This window comes from Oncorhynchus gorbuscha, linkage group LG05, assembly GCF_021184085.1.
Source record: "Oncorhynchus gorbuscha isolate QuinsamMale2020 ecotype Even-year linkage group LG05, OgorEven_v1.0, whole genome shotgun sequence".
Taxonomy (NCBI): domain Eukaryota; kingdom Metazoa; phylum Chordata; class Actinopteri; order Salmoniformes; family Salmonidae; genus Oncorhynchus; species Oncorhynchus gorbuscha.
In genome coordinates, this window is record NC_060177.1 from 38,373,340 (window position 1) to 38,389,410 (window position 16,071).

The 16,071-nt window shown below is 44.8% G+C and overlaps 1 protein-coding gene across 2 annotated transcripts in view; it reads left to right on the top strand.

Moving 5' to 3' along the window:
• Positions 1–2,666: 2,666 nt before the first annotated feature.
• The window catches only part of LOC124035926 (USP6 N-terminal-like protein), a 40,376-nt gene continuing 26,971 nt past the window's right edge, over positions 2,667–16,071 (top strand). The window contains exons 1-3 of one of the 2 annotated variants that reach the window (XM_046349848.1): positions 2,667–2,878; positions 8,024–8,097; positions 8,691–8,778. In XM_046349848.1, coding sequence (XP_046205804.1) covers positions 8,090–8,097; positions 8,691–8,778 — 96 coding nt within the window. In that variant the 5' untranslated portion in view covers positions 2,667–2,878; positions 8,024–8,089. The remainder of the gene's footprint in view (positions 2,879–8,023; positions 8,098–8,690; positions 8,779–16,071) is intronic. The other variant, XM_046349850.1, reaches the window with a different exon arrangement.

Sequence of the window (16,071 nt, forward strand, 5' to 3'; positions counted from 1 at the left end):
ACCCCGTGTAAACGTAATTTGCTTGAGGATGCGTGAGCAGAGAAGCAGCCTCTCATTTCACACAAGCTGATTTTCGTAGACGTTCAACTCTCTTCGCCGTCGCTCTTCGATTCCCTTTGACCTGTTTCAAAAAGAGGATGAGAGTGGACAGAGGAGAGAGGATGCAGGAGTTGGGCAAGTGTAATTGAGAAAATGCCATTGTATCCCAAAATGACTTGTGTTTCTATTATTTAGGCAGTTACCTGTATTCTTTTCATGGCATTATCTTTCCACCAGATGGCAATTGTGCACCGTACAACGTACGTTGATACAATAGAATAGAGAGTAACTGTCACTATCTCGCTCTCTTTCTCTGTCCCTGCCAGGCCATTCCATGGAAGGAGTAACCGTCATGGAGGCCAGATAACCTCGTACACCTGCCAACGAAGGGGAGCTTGGTGGTGGACGGTCACGTGGAGGAAAGAGGTGACTACAATGATGTTCCCTTCCTAATATGAAACACAAAGCAGGAGACTGACTTCAAGTGAGTGATCATGGGCTCTGTTCCATTACTCTTAAACGTAGCCTCTCTTCTTCTCTTCCTTGAAGTCGATCTGACATGACTGGATTGGTGTAAGCAAGCTCGATTTTGCATTGTATCCAACCCTTATTTAAAAGGCCATGGCTACGGGAACCTCTTTCTTATAGCCAATTCATGCTTGCTCCAGCAATGCGTCCGGAGGCTCCGTAACAGAGGGTGTGATGCAATTGCGGAGACTCGGGAGGCCAAATCGAGCTCCGTACCACATTGCGATGTGTCTCCCAAATGTTGTGAAATGCTCTGCATGGTCAATCTGACTTCGACAGTGGCCATTCAGCAGTTACTGCAATACGGCCTCCGCAGATGTCAGAGAATTCATACTTTAAAATAAAGGAGCAGAGCTGTTGTGAAGGAAGTTGTCACGGAAGTGAGTTTGTGTTTATACAGGACCTCCCGCCCCCACCTACCGTCAACCAATCATGTCCAAATAAAAATTGAGGCGCACGGCGATGCGGTACGGAGCTCCATATGGCCTCCGCAAGCCCCCGGAAGCTCCGCAATTGCTCAAACCCTCCATATGGAGTCTCCGGATGCATAGCCAGAGCAAGCATAAATTTGCTTCAACAATGCAGAGGGCTCCATATAGCTCCGCATTGACATGACTGGTTGACAGAAAGTGGGGGCGGTAGGTCTTGTATAAACACAAACTCACTTCCTCCACAACTTCACAACAGCTCTGCTGTTGATTTTGGCCTGTGGAATGTTGTCCCAATGTTGTCCCATTTGAACACTCTGTCATACACATCGATCCCAAACATGCTCAATGGGTGTCATGTCTCGTGAGTATGCAGGTCATGGAAGAACTGTGACATTTTCAGCTTCCAGGAATTGTGTGCAGATCCTTGAAACATCACGCTTATCAATGCTGAAACGTGAGGTGATGGTGGTGGATGAATGGCATGACAAGGAACCTCAGGATCTCATCACGGTATATCTGTGCATTCAAATTGTCATTGATAATATGCAATTGTGTTTATAGTCCATAGCTTATGCCTGCCCATACCATAACCCCACTGCCACCATAGGGCACTCTATTCACATTGTTGACATCAGCAAATCGCTTGCCCACATGACGCCATACACGTGGTCTGCGGTCGTTGGACATACTGCCAATTTCTCTAAAACGACGTTGGAGATGGCTTATGGTAGAGCATTCAGCTCTGGTGGACATCCCTGCATTCAGCATGCCAATTGCACGCTCCCTCAACTTGAGACATCTGTGGCATTGTGTTATGTGACAAAACGGCACATTTTAGAGTGGCTTTTATTGTCCCCAGCACCTGGTGCACCTGTGTAGTGATCAGCTTCTTGATATGCCACACCTGTCAGGTGGATGGATTATCTTGGTAAAGGAAATGTGCTTACTAACAGGGATGTAAACAGGGATGGGGTGCCCGCGATAATGACGCTTGTGCATATCATACAAAACATATCATACAAAATGGGTGATGGACATCCACAAATTTAATACATATCATACTTAATGGAGGGACTCGGCTTTACATACAGAGTAATACGAAATGCTCTGAGACCAGGTTGCCTTATCAGTCATTGACCAATTCTTATGTAGTACCCCTGCCAGGTGTGCAATTATAATCATTTGTTTTTTTTATGTTTATTTTTCAAAATATAAAATCATTCTCACTTGCTTGTTTTGTACTCCGGTGGTATGCTGAACATCATGCCATATTATGCCATGGACTAAAATACAAGGTATATATAGTGATCGTTGATGCTAATAAACACTCTGGGTGTATGCTTATAGTCTTTATTCACGCAAATATAATAATATAAAGTCTTGTTTTGTAGCCCTGAAGAACATGCTAGAGGGCTCAGTTCGACACCGGAGTACAATACGACACCTTGGTTGGTGTAAAGCTGCAGTACAGCCAGGAGAGGGCGCCAAAAGCACATAATATACTTCACATCAGCCTCCACTGCAGTGTACATGAGGTGAGTCGATCCGTAAAAATAGGACTGTAACGCAGGAGGATTGTACCTTTTCAAGTCATCATCATACAGCATGCATATTTCTGTCACGCATGCCACGCTGCTGCGCCTGCTCAGTGCACCCACCACAGACTGTTCAGTGACAAATGAACCACTATCCCGTTAGAAGTAGGTAGCCCGTGTGCTCCAGTATGTACCCACTGTAGACGTCGCGGCTATTGTTGCGATTCCGCGATTTGGGTGACAACTCCCGTGGATCTAAAATTCCAGGAGCGACGGGATAATGAGAAGAGGGAATTATAATATTTATACTGCAGGGATAGCGCAGAGAGATATCCACAATAAAAGGTAAATAATCTATATATTTCATTTATTGTTTTCTCGTGTAGAATTCTCCTGCTGGCATAAAGCTACGTTATAGGCAATTAAAATGCTGATGAATGCCACAACACCTACTCGTGCGGTTTGGTTTAGCCTTTTGTGCGTTGCCTGTATTGCTTTTGAATAGGCTATAGTTTTGCGTCTCCACAACCTTGCAGTTAAATTCTGACACAGTGATCATATAGCAAATACATTATAAGTATAGTTATAGTTACTATTTTCTTGTAATTTACCCTATGAATGATGGAAGGTTTGCATTAATCTTCTTTTTCAGAACAGTCTATTTCGTCATTCTCTGCTGAAAACACCCCATTAATTTTAATTATAAGCTATAAATGTCATTACATTTGATCCACAACAAGCAAAATCCCCTTGATTTCAATGTAGCCTTTCTCTGTAGCATGGCGAATATGGTTATAAACAAACACCACAGTAACTTGATTTCCCGTTTAGGAGAAGATTCAATAGATGGATTTGCATAGGTTGCCCGACGTGAAATACACAGGAACACTTATTTCCTTCCTTTTTTGGTTTTAAGTCCTGGAAAAGAGTATCTTTATTGTTTCACAATATTATATATGCGCTATCAATCGTTGTGGTCATGCACAATTAGTTATGTGTTATTTTTTTCATGCATGTGCTTGTGTTCCTGTCCATGTTCATCTGTTCGTGACTCATTCCCTTTGTATCTATGTATGTGTGTGTGTGGGTCAACTTCCTCTGGACCAGATGTATAGTCAATCAGTTGGGGCACAACCAGCTACTTAAACCCTCTCTGGTCTCTCTTCCGGCCTCTGCCCTGCTAACAGCGACATTCTCAGTAACTCCATATGCCTGCTATGATTTCAGACCACTGACCACATGGCAGTTTCAGCCAGATGCTTGGAATAGTATGCAGCACATGCAGCGCTTTATAATGGCGAGGTTCACCGTCGCCTGTGTTCCCTCGTCTGAGTTTGTTGTTCTGAAAGTAAGATCAGAGGTAAAGAGGTGAAGCTGTTACTGACCATCAGTAGCCAACCATATTGATATTGATGTGTCCCGAACTGAGACCTCTGTTCCTTTGGTTAGGAGGGGTGTGTTGTCACGTTTCTTTTTACCCATTAAAGAAAACCAACCAAATGTTAGGCCACACAGTGGAGGCCAGGAGGGTCAAATGTCTTTCTCCTTGTGGTCACTGGTTGGACAGACATCAGTATCTGCTGACCGTGAAGTTCCAGGTGTACTGTGTAGACTTCAGCCGTAGACTTCAGTCATCTCCCCTGCTGTGTTTTATTTGTGCCAATGAGTGACCACCATCTGTCTGGCAGACATGTGCTTCATCCTCTACCTCACTGAATTATTCAGTTGGTCTAGGCTACATTCACGTTCTAGACATTCAGTCTTGTCTGTGTTACCCTAAAGCACTCTTTGTAATTGTATTTTTTAAATCATTACTGTATTTCTAATAAATCACTGTGTGTGTTTTATATGAATGAAAATAACTCCAAAATATATTTAAAAAATTATAATTTATTTGCCTGAACTTAATTGAAATGCTCAGTCTGATCGTGTGGGCATTAGGAAACAAATGTTAAGATATTTACATACACAGCCCTGATTGACTGATAGGATGGTCTTGAGCTCACCCCTTACCCAGATGCACAGTCATTGGTCTATATAATCAGATCACATTGTGATGTCATGATCTGGTCCAAAAGTTCCATCCCACCTGAACAGGCTGATATGCCAGGTATTTTTTTAAACTGATCTTACACAAAAATGACATTGTGTAATAAAAATCATGTTTAACTATGGTCCTTCTGTAGCTCAGTTGGTAGAGCATGGTGCTTGTAACGCCAGGGTAGTGGGTTCGATCCCGGGACCACCCATACGTAGAATGTATGCACACATGACTGTAAGTCGCTTTGGATAAAAGCGTCTGCTAAATGGCATATATTATTATTATTATATTAACTGCACTGCCCCTTTAAGTTGGCTCCAACGGCCCAGTGTGTGTGTGTGTGTGTGTGTGTGTGTGTGTGTGTGTGTGTGTGTGTGTGTGTGTGTGTGTGTGTGTGTGTGTGTGTGTGTGTGTGTGTGTGTGTGTGTGTGTGTGTGTGTGTTTGTGCAGGGTTTTGTTCCAGCCCAGTTTTGACAAACCTGATTGAAACAATTCTGATCCTCAGGTTAGACCACGGTTAGCTCAATTGGGTGTTTTAGGGCCAGGCTGGAACAAATCAAATCAAATGTCATTTGTCACATGGACCAAATACCGTGAAATGCTTACTTACAAGCCCTTAGCCAACAATGCAGTTCAAGAAATATAGTTAATAAAATATTTACTAAATAAACTAAAGTTTAAAAAAATATATACTGTATGTATATAAAATAGCACAATAAATGTAGGTAACAATAACATTTATTGTGCTATTTTATATACATACAGTATATATCTTTTTTTACTTTAGTTTATTTAGTAAATATTTTAAAGTAAGTAGTCTGGGTGGCCATTTGATGAATTGTTCAGCAGACTTATGGCTTGGGGGTAGAAGCTGTTAAGGAGCCTCTTGGTACTAGGCTTGGCGCTCTGTGCGGTAGAAGAGAGCGCCAAGCGTCTTTGGCGCTCTCTGCTACCGCACAGAGCGCCAAGTCTAGTAGCAAGAGGCTCCTTAACAGCTTCCACCCCCAAGCCTATGACCTGGGTGACTGGAGTCTTTGACCATTTTTTGGGCCTTCCTCTGGCACCGGCCCCAGTGACGTACTCCCTGTAGCACCTTATGGCCAGATGCCAAGGAATTGCCACAACCAGGTGGTGATGCAACCGGTCAGGATGCTGTCGATGGTGCAGCTGTATAACGTTTTGAGAATCTGCGGACACATGCCAAATCTTTTCAGTCTCCTTGAGGGGGAAAATGTGTTGTCGTGCCCTCTTCACAACAGTCTTGGTGTGTCTGCACCGTGATAGTTTGTTGGGTGATGTGGACACCAAGGAACATGAAACTCTCGACCCGCTCCACTTCAGCCCCGATGTTAATGGGGGCCTGTTCGGGCGCTGCGTTTCCTTTCGTCCACAATCAGCTCCTTTGTCTTGCTCACATTGAGAGGTTGCCTCCCCACACTGTCTCCGACCCTGTTCTAGCTGCCTGTGCCTGACTGCCGGTGCCTGACTGCCGGTGCCTGACTGCCGGTGCCTGACTGCCGGTGCCTGACTGCCGGTGCTTGAGGGATGTGTGCAGGGTCTACATATGTCCAACATGTGCCCCCTCAAAATGAATACCATAAACAATAAAGTTATCTTTCATTAGACTTGTGCCATGCTCCTGTTGCATGTAGTTGCAAACAGCGTGATGGAAACGTCTCCACTCGGTGGCTGAAAGCCAGTCACACAACCTAAACTAAGAGATACCATAGTCATGGAATTACATTTCCTTTTTTACCGAAGCTGCCTTTCAATCTAGTTGGAAAACAACAACTATTGGTTGTGTAATCCTGGCCTCAAGGATAGTGATGAGATGTGTCCTGCTGTGGTCCAGATTATGACTGATCTGTGCAACTAGGACACTGGTAATGATGCAGCCCATAGAAAGTGTGGATTAACTGGGATTAGGCCCATCCCGCTGTTTTGTTTTGGAGAGCACAGTATTCACATTCTTGTACTGTAGGGATCCCACTGATGTGGTCTGTTCACATGATGGATTGAGTCAAAAACCTGCGCTTGTGGTGTGTAGCACCACAGAGGCATAGGCATAAACATGCTACACTCTGCCACGTGTGAACAGGTGAACTCCGTGAGGGCAGAAAGCTTTGTAAACGGGTTGGGAGGGCGGTGAAATCAACATTCACCTCTCGAACCAAAGCAGACTTCTGTAGGCCTACACTGGCCATCCATGTTCTCAAACAAGCCTACACAACGTACAGTTGAGGACCCTTGAACCGGTTGCCTTCATACTTTTTGGAGGATTAGCGTTACATCATTTCATTGTGCACAGATGTCTGTGTGTGTGAGGTAGATTCCTGTGTAGGAGGGTGAAGAGAGAGAGAGAGGGGAAGGGAGCAGGAAGGTGGGGTTAGTGGTTCTAAATAAACAGAGTAAAAATAACTCATGGACGCTTAATAAAGCTCAATCCACGTTTATTCACCCATTGGGTCATACAGCTGATTAAACAAAAAACGTATTCACACAAGCACTGGTATTTAACCCTTTCTCCTATGCTGAGGCTTCTCCTACACCTCTAAACAGCCAATGCATCTCTGTTGCTAGACAGAAACTTCGTGACATCTGTCCTTCCTCACTTCATCTGACCTGACCTCGACCCCAAATTGCTCACTCCTCCTCAACTCACGGCTGTTGCCTTGCACCAGACTATCTCTTCTCCCATAGGATCCCCGATGGCTAACAATAACATATCCTGACAGAATGTAAACGTTCTACGTTCTTCTCTTTCCCTCAGCGACGTATTTCACACTTTCACGTTTAAAAGCCAGCTCCCAACAGCAGGTGCTGTCAGCCAAACACTGGCAACTGGCAGGACTCTTGGTTCCCAGGGGGCTTGTAATTACAGGTCCACCGAACAGACAGACACCCTGACGTCCTCCTCACACACTGCCAACATACTGTACATCCACATGGCTCTCTGCTTCTCAAAACTGTGTTCTGTTTCCCTTCCACCCATTCAAATCTGCAAGTTTTGCTAGGTTTTTTATTATCCTCCTCAATAGACACACACGGTGGCCCACCACGTTTTAAACTATCCCACTACGGAAGGCATGTGAAGTGCATTCAGCCGTAGTGTGACACTGTGTCAACACTGAGCTGAGGAGCGAACACATGCTGGTCAGGGCTCTGTAGGCACAGTGGCAGGAGACGGTTACAGGCTTATGATCAACAATAGAGTGAATTTACCAACTGAATGGACAAAAACAACATCACCTCCTCTTTTTACAGACATAGCCACCTTCTTGTTTTAAATTCGTCACCCATGGGTATCCAGTAGTCAGTTAGACCGACATCTGGGGTTGGCTTGCTGGCATGCTGTAAAATTAAGAGCATGTCTGTTATATTGCCCACAACCATGCAAAACAAAGCATCTCGGATTTGACACGGTTTGTTTTTTTCATTTTCCTTTTCAGATATTGACATGAAGAAAGACATTGAGACGTGGATAGCAGAGGAACGCGCTGACATCATCTTGAAATATGATACGGTGGGTGGCGTTCAACCAATACACTGTTCAGAGGGTTTTAGGATGCTGTAAACTGTTTTCAAAGCTCTAAAAGTGCCATGTGCACTTCCACCGTAGTTATTTCTCAATTACCCGATGCCCAAAATGACCCAAGCGCCCTGTCCAACAAAAGCCTCTCCAGTTAGAGAACTAGATAAGGTTTGAAAGCTCACAGACATCAGTGATTACAAAGTTCCAGTAAGAGTCATTTTAGTCACATAGCATTGCATAGCATAGCAATAGCGCTGTTTTGCCCCAGGCCTGCCATTGATGTATCCATGAATAAGTTAGTCTAAGACTGGTCTGCTTATGTAGGTAGACTGCACCACCTCCATCACCTCCATAAACAAGGAAATAGATCAACCACACCAGTCAAAACCAAACAGCAGAGCTGTTGTTGTGTCGACGCGAGTGCAGTTTGTAATGCACGTCCTTGATGATCAGATGTTAATTCACTTTGGCCTGAATTTGTACTCTTAAATGCATTCCATCTTCCCGTACATGTCACGGAGTTATCCCGTCTGACTGTACCACATGTCCTCTCTGTCTGCGTGTTGTCCATCTGGTTCACACAGGAGGAAGAGTTCGCACTTCTTTGAGCGTGTTGTTAAAAAGAGTGACCGTCGCTCTAAGAGGGAGAAGAAAGAGAAGCCGAATTTGAATGTGTGTATGTGTGTTGCTAAGCAATGTGTGTGTGGGTTGATGAAGAAGCCTAATAGCATGCTTGTGGTTTGTTGTGTAACAGAAAATGATTATATAATATAATATGGAGGAGATTTAGACACACATATGCAGCTAAAACAGTGACAGTTGCCAGGCAAAGACAATCATACTGTACGAGTGATTACATAGGCCTATATGTGCATGTATGTTGTTATTTATAAAATGATAGATTATGCAGTCTGTTTAGTACAAACTGGAGGTCATGACCTTCAAGCGATCCAAATTACCCTAGCAATATCTGTCTGACAGTGTCCCCTCTTCGAATGTGTGTCAGCAGACACACTGACACTGGAAAGTGCAAGAGGGAGGGAGAGCGGAAAGTGCAAGAGGGAGGGAGAGCGAGGGAGGGAGAACTACAGCGAATGAGATAGAGTTGACACTCGAAATAGCAAGAGAGAGCGAGTAGGAATGAGACAGAGTTAAATTTAGCTCACAGGCAACAAGACATGAGAACATACTGTACATAGGATCTGCATTTGAGCCAGTTTGCTACAGAAGGAAAATAATCCTGCAGCCACAAAAAAAATGTATAAGTTACGAGGACATTTTTGTAGGGTTGATACATACATAAGAGAAAATTAAGTCTGATATTTCAAAGACGAAATACAAACTTTAGAAGCCTTTTTTAAACCCTAAATACACTAAAACATATGTTGCATTGCAGGAAAGTTATCCTGCAATAGGGTGATCATATTAAGATCGGACATCTGTAGAGGAGACCCTGTCTGGCCTTAGCAACACCTGTGACAATGGCCACAGCTAGACCATAGCAATCAATTACACCATGGTCTCTCTCAGCTACTGAAGCATAACTGAAATCAGCTGATTTCTGTCTGTCTGTAGGATTCTACTGTGGTATTTGACTTCTGAACAGAAGAAGCACACACGGTCTCAGACCTCAGGTGGTGACAGTACAGACACCATGTCTTTAGTGCAATTCACCGTGGGTGTTCTGTTTAATGTAAGGTACAGATGGCTTAGTCAGGTTGCCATTTCTGTTTCTGTTTGGCAAAAACAACAACTTGGCTGCCCTTTGATGTTGTCTTGCCAAACAAGGTTATGACTTTTATAAACTGGGTGGTTCAAGCCCTGAATGCTGATTGGCTGACAGCCGTGGAATATCAGACCATATACCACGGGTATGACAAAACATTTATTTTTACTGGTCTAATTACATTGGTAACCATTTTATAATAGCAATATGGCACCTCCGAGGTTTGTGGTATATGGTTAATATCACACGGCTAATGGTGTGTCCAGGCACTTCACTCCATGAACAACCTTAGCCAAGGTATATTGGCCATATACCACACCCCCTCATGCCTTAAAGCTTAATTATACAATGGGTGGGTGTAATCTTGAATGCTGATTGATTAAAACTGCATTCCAGCCGGTGTCTATTCCATAAGTTAAATCTATGACTTTAAAATGCCTATTTACTCTGTTCCATCTGACTGCACAATCCACTGTCTCATCAGCCCAGCCAGGCAATTTATAAACTTTATCTCCACTATAAAAAACATGTAGACTTTATCTTACATTTCTTTTAGACTAACATTTATTTTTCAACAGAAGAGATTTGTATAAACCTCGCTGTCTGTCTCTCTGACATTTGCAACATTGTTTCAGTATTCAAGTTCGATCTCCAGCTGTCGCATAGTAATGAACTTGTCAGGAGTTGGAAGTCAGGATGAGACAGGCACAGGCAGCTTTTCTCATCCAGTCGAAATCATGAATCAGCATTAGTTTTATGGATATATGTATACAAATAAATATAAATGAAAAACCGGTCAAATGAAACAATAACAGCTAGTTTGCAGTATTTTTCCAGTTTCAGTATGAAGTGATTGTGTTAGCTGTGTTGTTGGCTAGCTCCTCTGAACAGCAGCGTCCTGACGAGAGAGCACATTTTCTATGCCAGGTGAAATTGCGCCTCATTAGCTCATTGTTATGGATGTATCCAAATAAATGTCACTAGAAAACAGCTTGAACAAAATGTAAATAAAATAAAATGTTATTGGTCACATACGCATATTTAGCAAATGTTATTGTGAGTGTAGCGAAATGCTTGTGTTCATAGCTCCAGCAGTGCAGTAGTTTCTATCAATTCATCACATCTGTTGCAAAGGGGTAAGGATGTTAGGGACAATATAGGATGAATCACAATATTTGTTTGCTAAAATAATAATTGCTTGAGAAAAATGTTATGCAATGGCAATCCTGGTTATAGGTAACAATCCTTTGCACAAAATGCTGACATTATTACGCATATTCATTGTAAATGATGGAAATTAAAGATACACAAGATATTTGAATATATATATATATTTTCCGTAATAGCTATATATATATATAAAGCAAATTGAGGGGAGAGCGATGGAAATACTTTTAGCTGTTAATCTGCTTCTGTTCTGTGAGTGGCACTGTGTGCTCTTTTCGAATGATGGGTCCTGGCTTATCAGGGGCCTAGGGATCCGGGGGACGGGGATGGTCTGCCGGTCACTGGGATGACAACCCAACTCGGTAGGGGCTTTGGCGGGTGGAGTAGTGGGGAACAATTGGAGGGTTACTTAGTAGCAAATGTAAATATCATGGTACAGCCACTCAATCACTATGGTACTTTTTAATACATTGAATAAATATATATATATATATTTAACCTTTATTTAACTAAGCAAGTCAGTTAAGAACAAATTCTTATTTGCAATGACGGCCAAACCCGGATAACGCTAGGCCAATTGTGCGCCGCCCTATGGGACTCCCAATCACGGCCAGATGTGATGCAGCCAGGATTCGAACCAGGGACTGCATTGACGCCTCTTGCACTGAGATGTGCACACGAAAAGTGTTGATGATGAATAGATTTGAAACTTGTATCTCATTATGGTGAAATTGTGAAATAAGTAGGGCCAGTTAGAATTGAAATGGCTTAGCAGATAATAAGAAAAGAAGAACAATATTTACCAGGCTCAAAGAGAGGGAATATAAAGTCATTCAACATTTTAGATGAATGTGAGTGGAAAATGGACTGGGGAGGGTGAAATACAGTTGTACGTTTGCATACACTTACGTTGGAGTCATTAACATTTGTTTTTAAACCACTCCACAAATGTATTGTTAACAAACTATAGTTTTGGCAAGTCGGTAAGGACAGCTACTTTGTGCAGGACACAAGTAATCTTTCCAACAATTGTTTACAGACAGAATATTTCACTTATAACTCACTGTATCACAATTCTAGTGGGTCAGAAGTTTACATACACTATGTTGAATGTGTCTTTAAACAGCTTGGAAAATTACATAAAATGTTGTGCAGGTGAATGAGGACCCAAAAGCGACTTGGCGAAAACAGAGTTTTTAATCCAGTAAGAAACTTTACAAAACAAAAAGCATAATACTACTCGTAAGAACAGACTGGAGACTTGATCGAGAACTGCAGGTTGCCTCGGGAAGGCACTTGAACCTAGCAGACTCAGACACCTGCTCACCACGCAGCATCTGAGGGAAACACGACACGACAGGGCAAAACATAGACACAGCACGGTGAATTATAGATAAGGATCCGACGGGGCAGGAACGGAAAACAAGGAGAGAAATAGGGACTCTAATCAGGGAAAAGGATCGGGAACAGGTGTGGAAAGACTAAATGATTGATTAGGGGAATAGGAACAGCTGGGAGCAGGAACGGAACGATAGAGAGAAGAGAGAGCGAGAGAGTGAGAGAGGGAGGGGGAGAGAGAGGGATAGAAAGAGGGAAAGAACCTAACAAGACCAGCAGAGGGAACGAATAGAAGGGGAAGCACAGGGACAAGACATGATAATTAATGACAAAACATGACAGTACCCCCCCACTCACCGAGCGCCTCCTGGCGCACTCGAGGAGGAACCCTGGCGGCAACGGAGGAAATCATCAATAAGCGAACGGTCCAGCACGTCCCGAGACGGAACCCAACTCCTCTCCTCAGGACCGTAACCCTCCCAATCCACTAAGTATTGGTGACCCCGTCCCCGAGAACGCATGCCCATGATCTTACGTACCTTGTAAATAGGTGCGTTCTCGACAAGGACGGGAGGGGGAGGGAAGACGAACGGGGTGCGAAGAAAGGGCTTGACACAGGAGACATGGAAGACAGGATGGACGCGACGAAGATGTCGCGGAAGAAGCAAGTCGCACAGCGACAGGATTGACGACCTGGGAGACACGGAACGGACCAATGAACCGCGGAGTCAACTTACGAGAAGCTGTCGTAAGAGGAAGGTTGCGAGTGGAAAGCCACACTCTCTGGCCGCAACAATACCTTGGACTCTTAATCCTGCGTTTATTGGCGGCTCTCACAGTCTGTGCCCTGTAGCGGCAAAGTGCAGACCTCACCCTCCTCCAGGTGCGCTCACAACGTTGGACAAACGCTTGAGCGGAGGGAACGCTGGACTCGGCAAGCTGGGATGAGAACAGAGGAGGCTGGTAACCCAGACTACTCAGAAACGGAGATAACCCGGTAGCAGACGAAGGAAGCGAGTTGTGAGCGTATTCTGCCCAGGGGAGCTGTTCTGCCCAAGACGCAGGGTTTCTGAAAGAAAGGCTGCGTAGTATGCGACCAATCGTCTGATTGGCCCTCTCTGCTTGACCGTTAGACTGGGGATGAAACCCGGAAGAGAGACTGTCGGATGCACCAATCAAACGACAGAACTCCCTCCAAAACTGTGACGTGAATTGCGGGCCTCTGTCTGAAACGGCGTCTAACGGGAGGCCATGAATTCTGAACACATTCTCGATAATGATTTGTGCCGTCTCCTTAGCGGAAGGAAGTTTAGCGAGGGGAATGAAATGTGCCGCCTTAGAGAACCTATCGACAACCGTAAGAATCACAGTCTTCCCCGCAGACAAAGGCAGACCGGTAATGAAGTCTAGGGCGATGTGAGACCATGGTCGAGAAGGAATGGGGAGCGGTCTGAGACGACCGTCAGGAGGAGAGTTACCCGACTTAGTCTGCGCGCAGTCCGAACAAGCAGCCACGAAACGGCGCGTGTCACGCTCCTGAGTCGGCCACCAAAAGCGCTGGCGAATAGACGCAAGAGTGCCTCGAACACCGGGATGACCAGCTAACTTGGCAGAGTGAGCCCACTGAAGAACAGCCAGACGAGTGGAAACAGGAACGAAAAGGAGGTTACTAGGACAAGCGCGCGACGCAGTGTGCGTGAATGCTTGCTTAACCTGTCTTTCAATTCCCCAGACTGTCAACCCGACAACACGCCCATAAGGAAGAATCCCCTCGGGATCAGTAGAAGCCACAGAAGAACTAAACAGACGGGATAAGGCATCAGGCTTGGTGTTCTTGCTACCCGGACGGTAAGAAATCACAAACTCGAAACGAGCGAAAAACAACGCCCAACGAGCTTGACGGGCATTAAGTCGTTTGGCAGAACGGATGTACTCAAGGTTCTTATGGTCTGTCCAAACGACAAAAGGAACGGTCGCCCTCCAACCACTGTCGCCATTCGCCTAGGGCTAAGCGGATGGCGAGCAGTTCACGGTTACCCACATCATAGTTGCGCTCAGATGGCGACAGGCGATGAGAAAAATAAGCGCAAGGATGAACCTTATCGTCAGACTGGAAGCGCTGGGATAGAATGGCTCCCACGCCTACCTCTGAAGCGTCAACCTCGACAATGAATTGTCTAGTGACGTCAGGAGTAACGAGGATAGGAGCGGACGTAAAACGTTCTTTTAGAAGATCAAAAGCTCCCTGGGCGGAACCGGACCACTTAAAACACGTCTTGACAGAAGTAAGAGCTGTGAGAGGGGCAGCAACTTGACCGAAATTACGAATGAAACGCCGATAGAAATTAGCGAAACCTAAAAAGCGCTGCAACTCGACACGTGACCTTGGAACGGGCCAATCACTGACAGCTTGGACCTTAGCGGAATCCATCTGAATGCCTTCAGCGGAAATAACGGAACCGAGAAAAGTAACGGAGGAGACATGAAAAGAGCACTTCTCAGCCTTTACGTAGAGACAATTCTCTAAAAGGCGCTGTAGAACACGCCGAACGTGCTGAACATGAATCTCGAGTGACGGTGAAAAAATCAGGATATCGTCAAGATAGACAAAAACAAAGATGTTCAGCATGTCTCTCAGAACATCATTCACTAATGCCTGAAAAACAGCTGGCGCATTGGCGAGACCAAACGGCAGAACCCGGTACTCAAAATGCCCTAACGGAGTGTTAAACGCCGTTTTCCACTCGTCCCCCTCTCTGATGCGCACGAGATGGTAAGCGTTACGAAGGTCCAACTTAGTAAAGCACCTGGCTCCCTGCAGAATCTCGAAGACTGATGACATAAGGGGAAGCGGATAACGATTCTTAACCGTTATGTCATTCAGCCCTCGATAATCCACGCAGGGGAGCAGAGTACCGTCCTTCTTCTTAACAAAAAAGAACCCCGCCCCGGCCGGAGAGGAAGAAGGCACTATGGTACCAGCGTCAAGAGACACAGATAAATAATCCTCGAGAGCCTTACGTTCGGGAGCCGACAGAGAGTATAGTCTACCCCGAGGAGGAGTGGTCCCCGGAAGGAGATCAATACTACAATCATACGACCGGTGAGGAGGAAGGGAGTTGGCTCGGGACCGACTGAAGACCGTGCGCAGATCATGATATTCCTCCGGCACTCCTGTCAAATCGCCAGGTTCCTCCTGAGAAGTGGGGACAGAAGAAATGGGAGGGATGGCAGACATTAAGCACTTCACATGACAAGATACGTTCCAGGATAGGATAGAATTACAAGACCAATTAATAGAAGGATTATGACATACTAGCCAGGGATGACCCAAAACAACAGGTGTAAAAGGTGAACGAAAAATCAAAAAAGAAATAGTCTCACTGTGGTTACCAGATACTGTGAGAGTTAAAGGTAGTGTCTCAAATCTGATACTGGGAAGATGACTACCATCTAAGGCAAACATGGGCGTAGGCTTGTCTAACTGTCTGAAAGGAATGTTATGTTTCCGGACCCATGCTTCGTCCATGAAACAACCCTCAGCCCCAGAGTCAATCAAGGCACTGCATGTAGCACCGAACCGGTCCAGCGTAGATGGACCGACATAGTAGTACAGGATCTAGATGAAGAGACCTGAGTAGTAGCGCTCACCAGTAGCCCTCCGCTTACTGATGGGCTCTGGCCTCTTACTGGACATGAATTAACAAAATGTCCATCAAATCCGCAATAGAGGC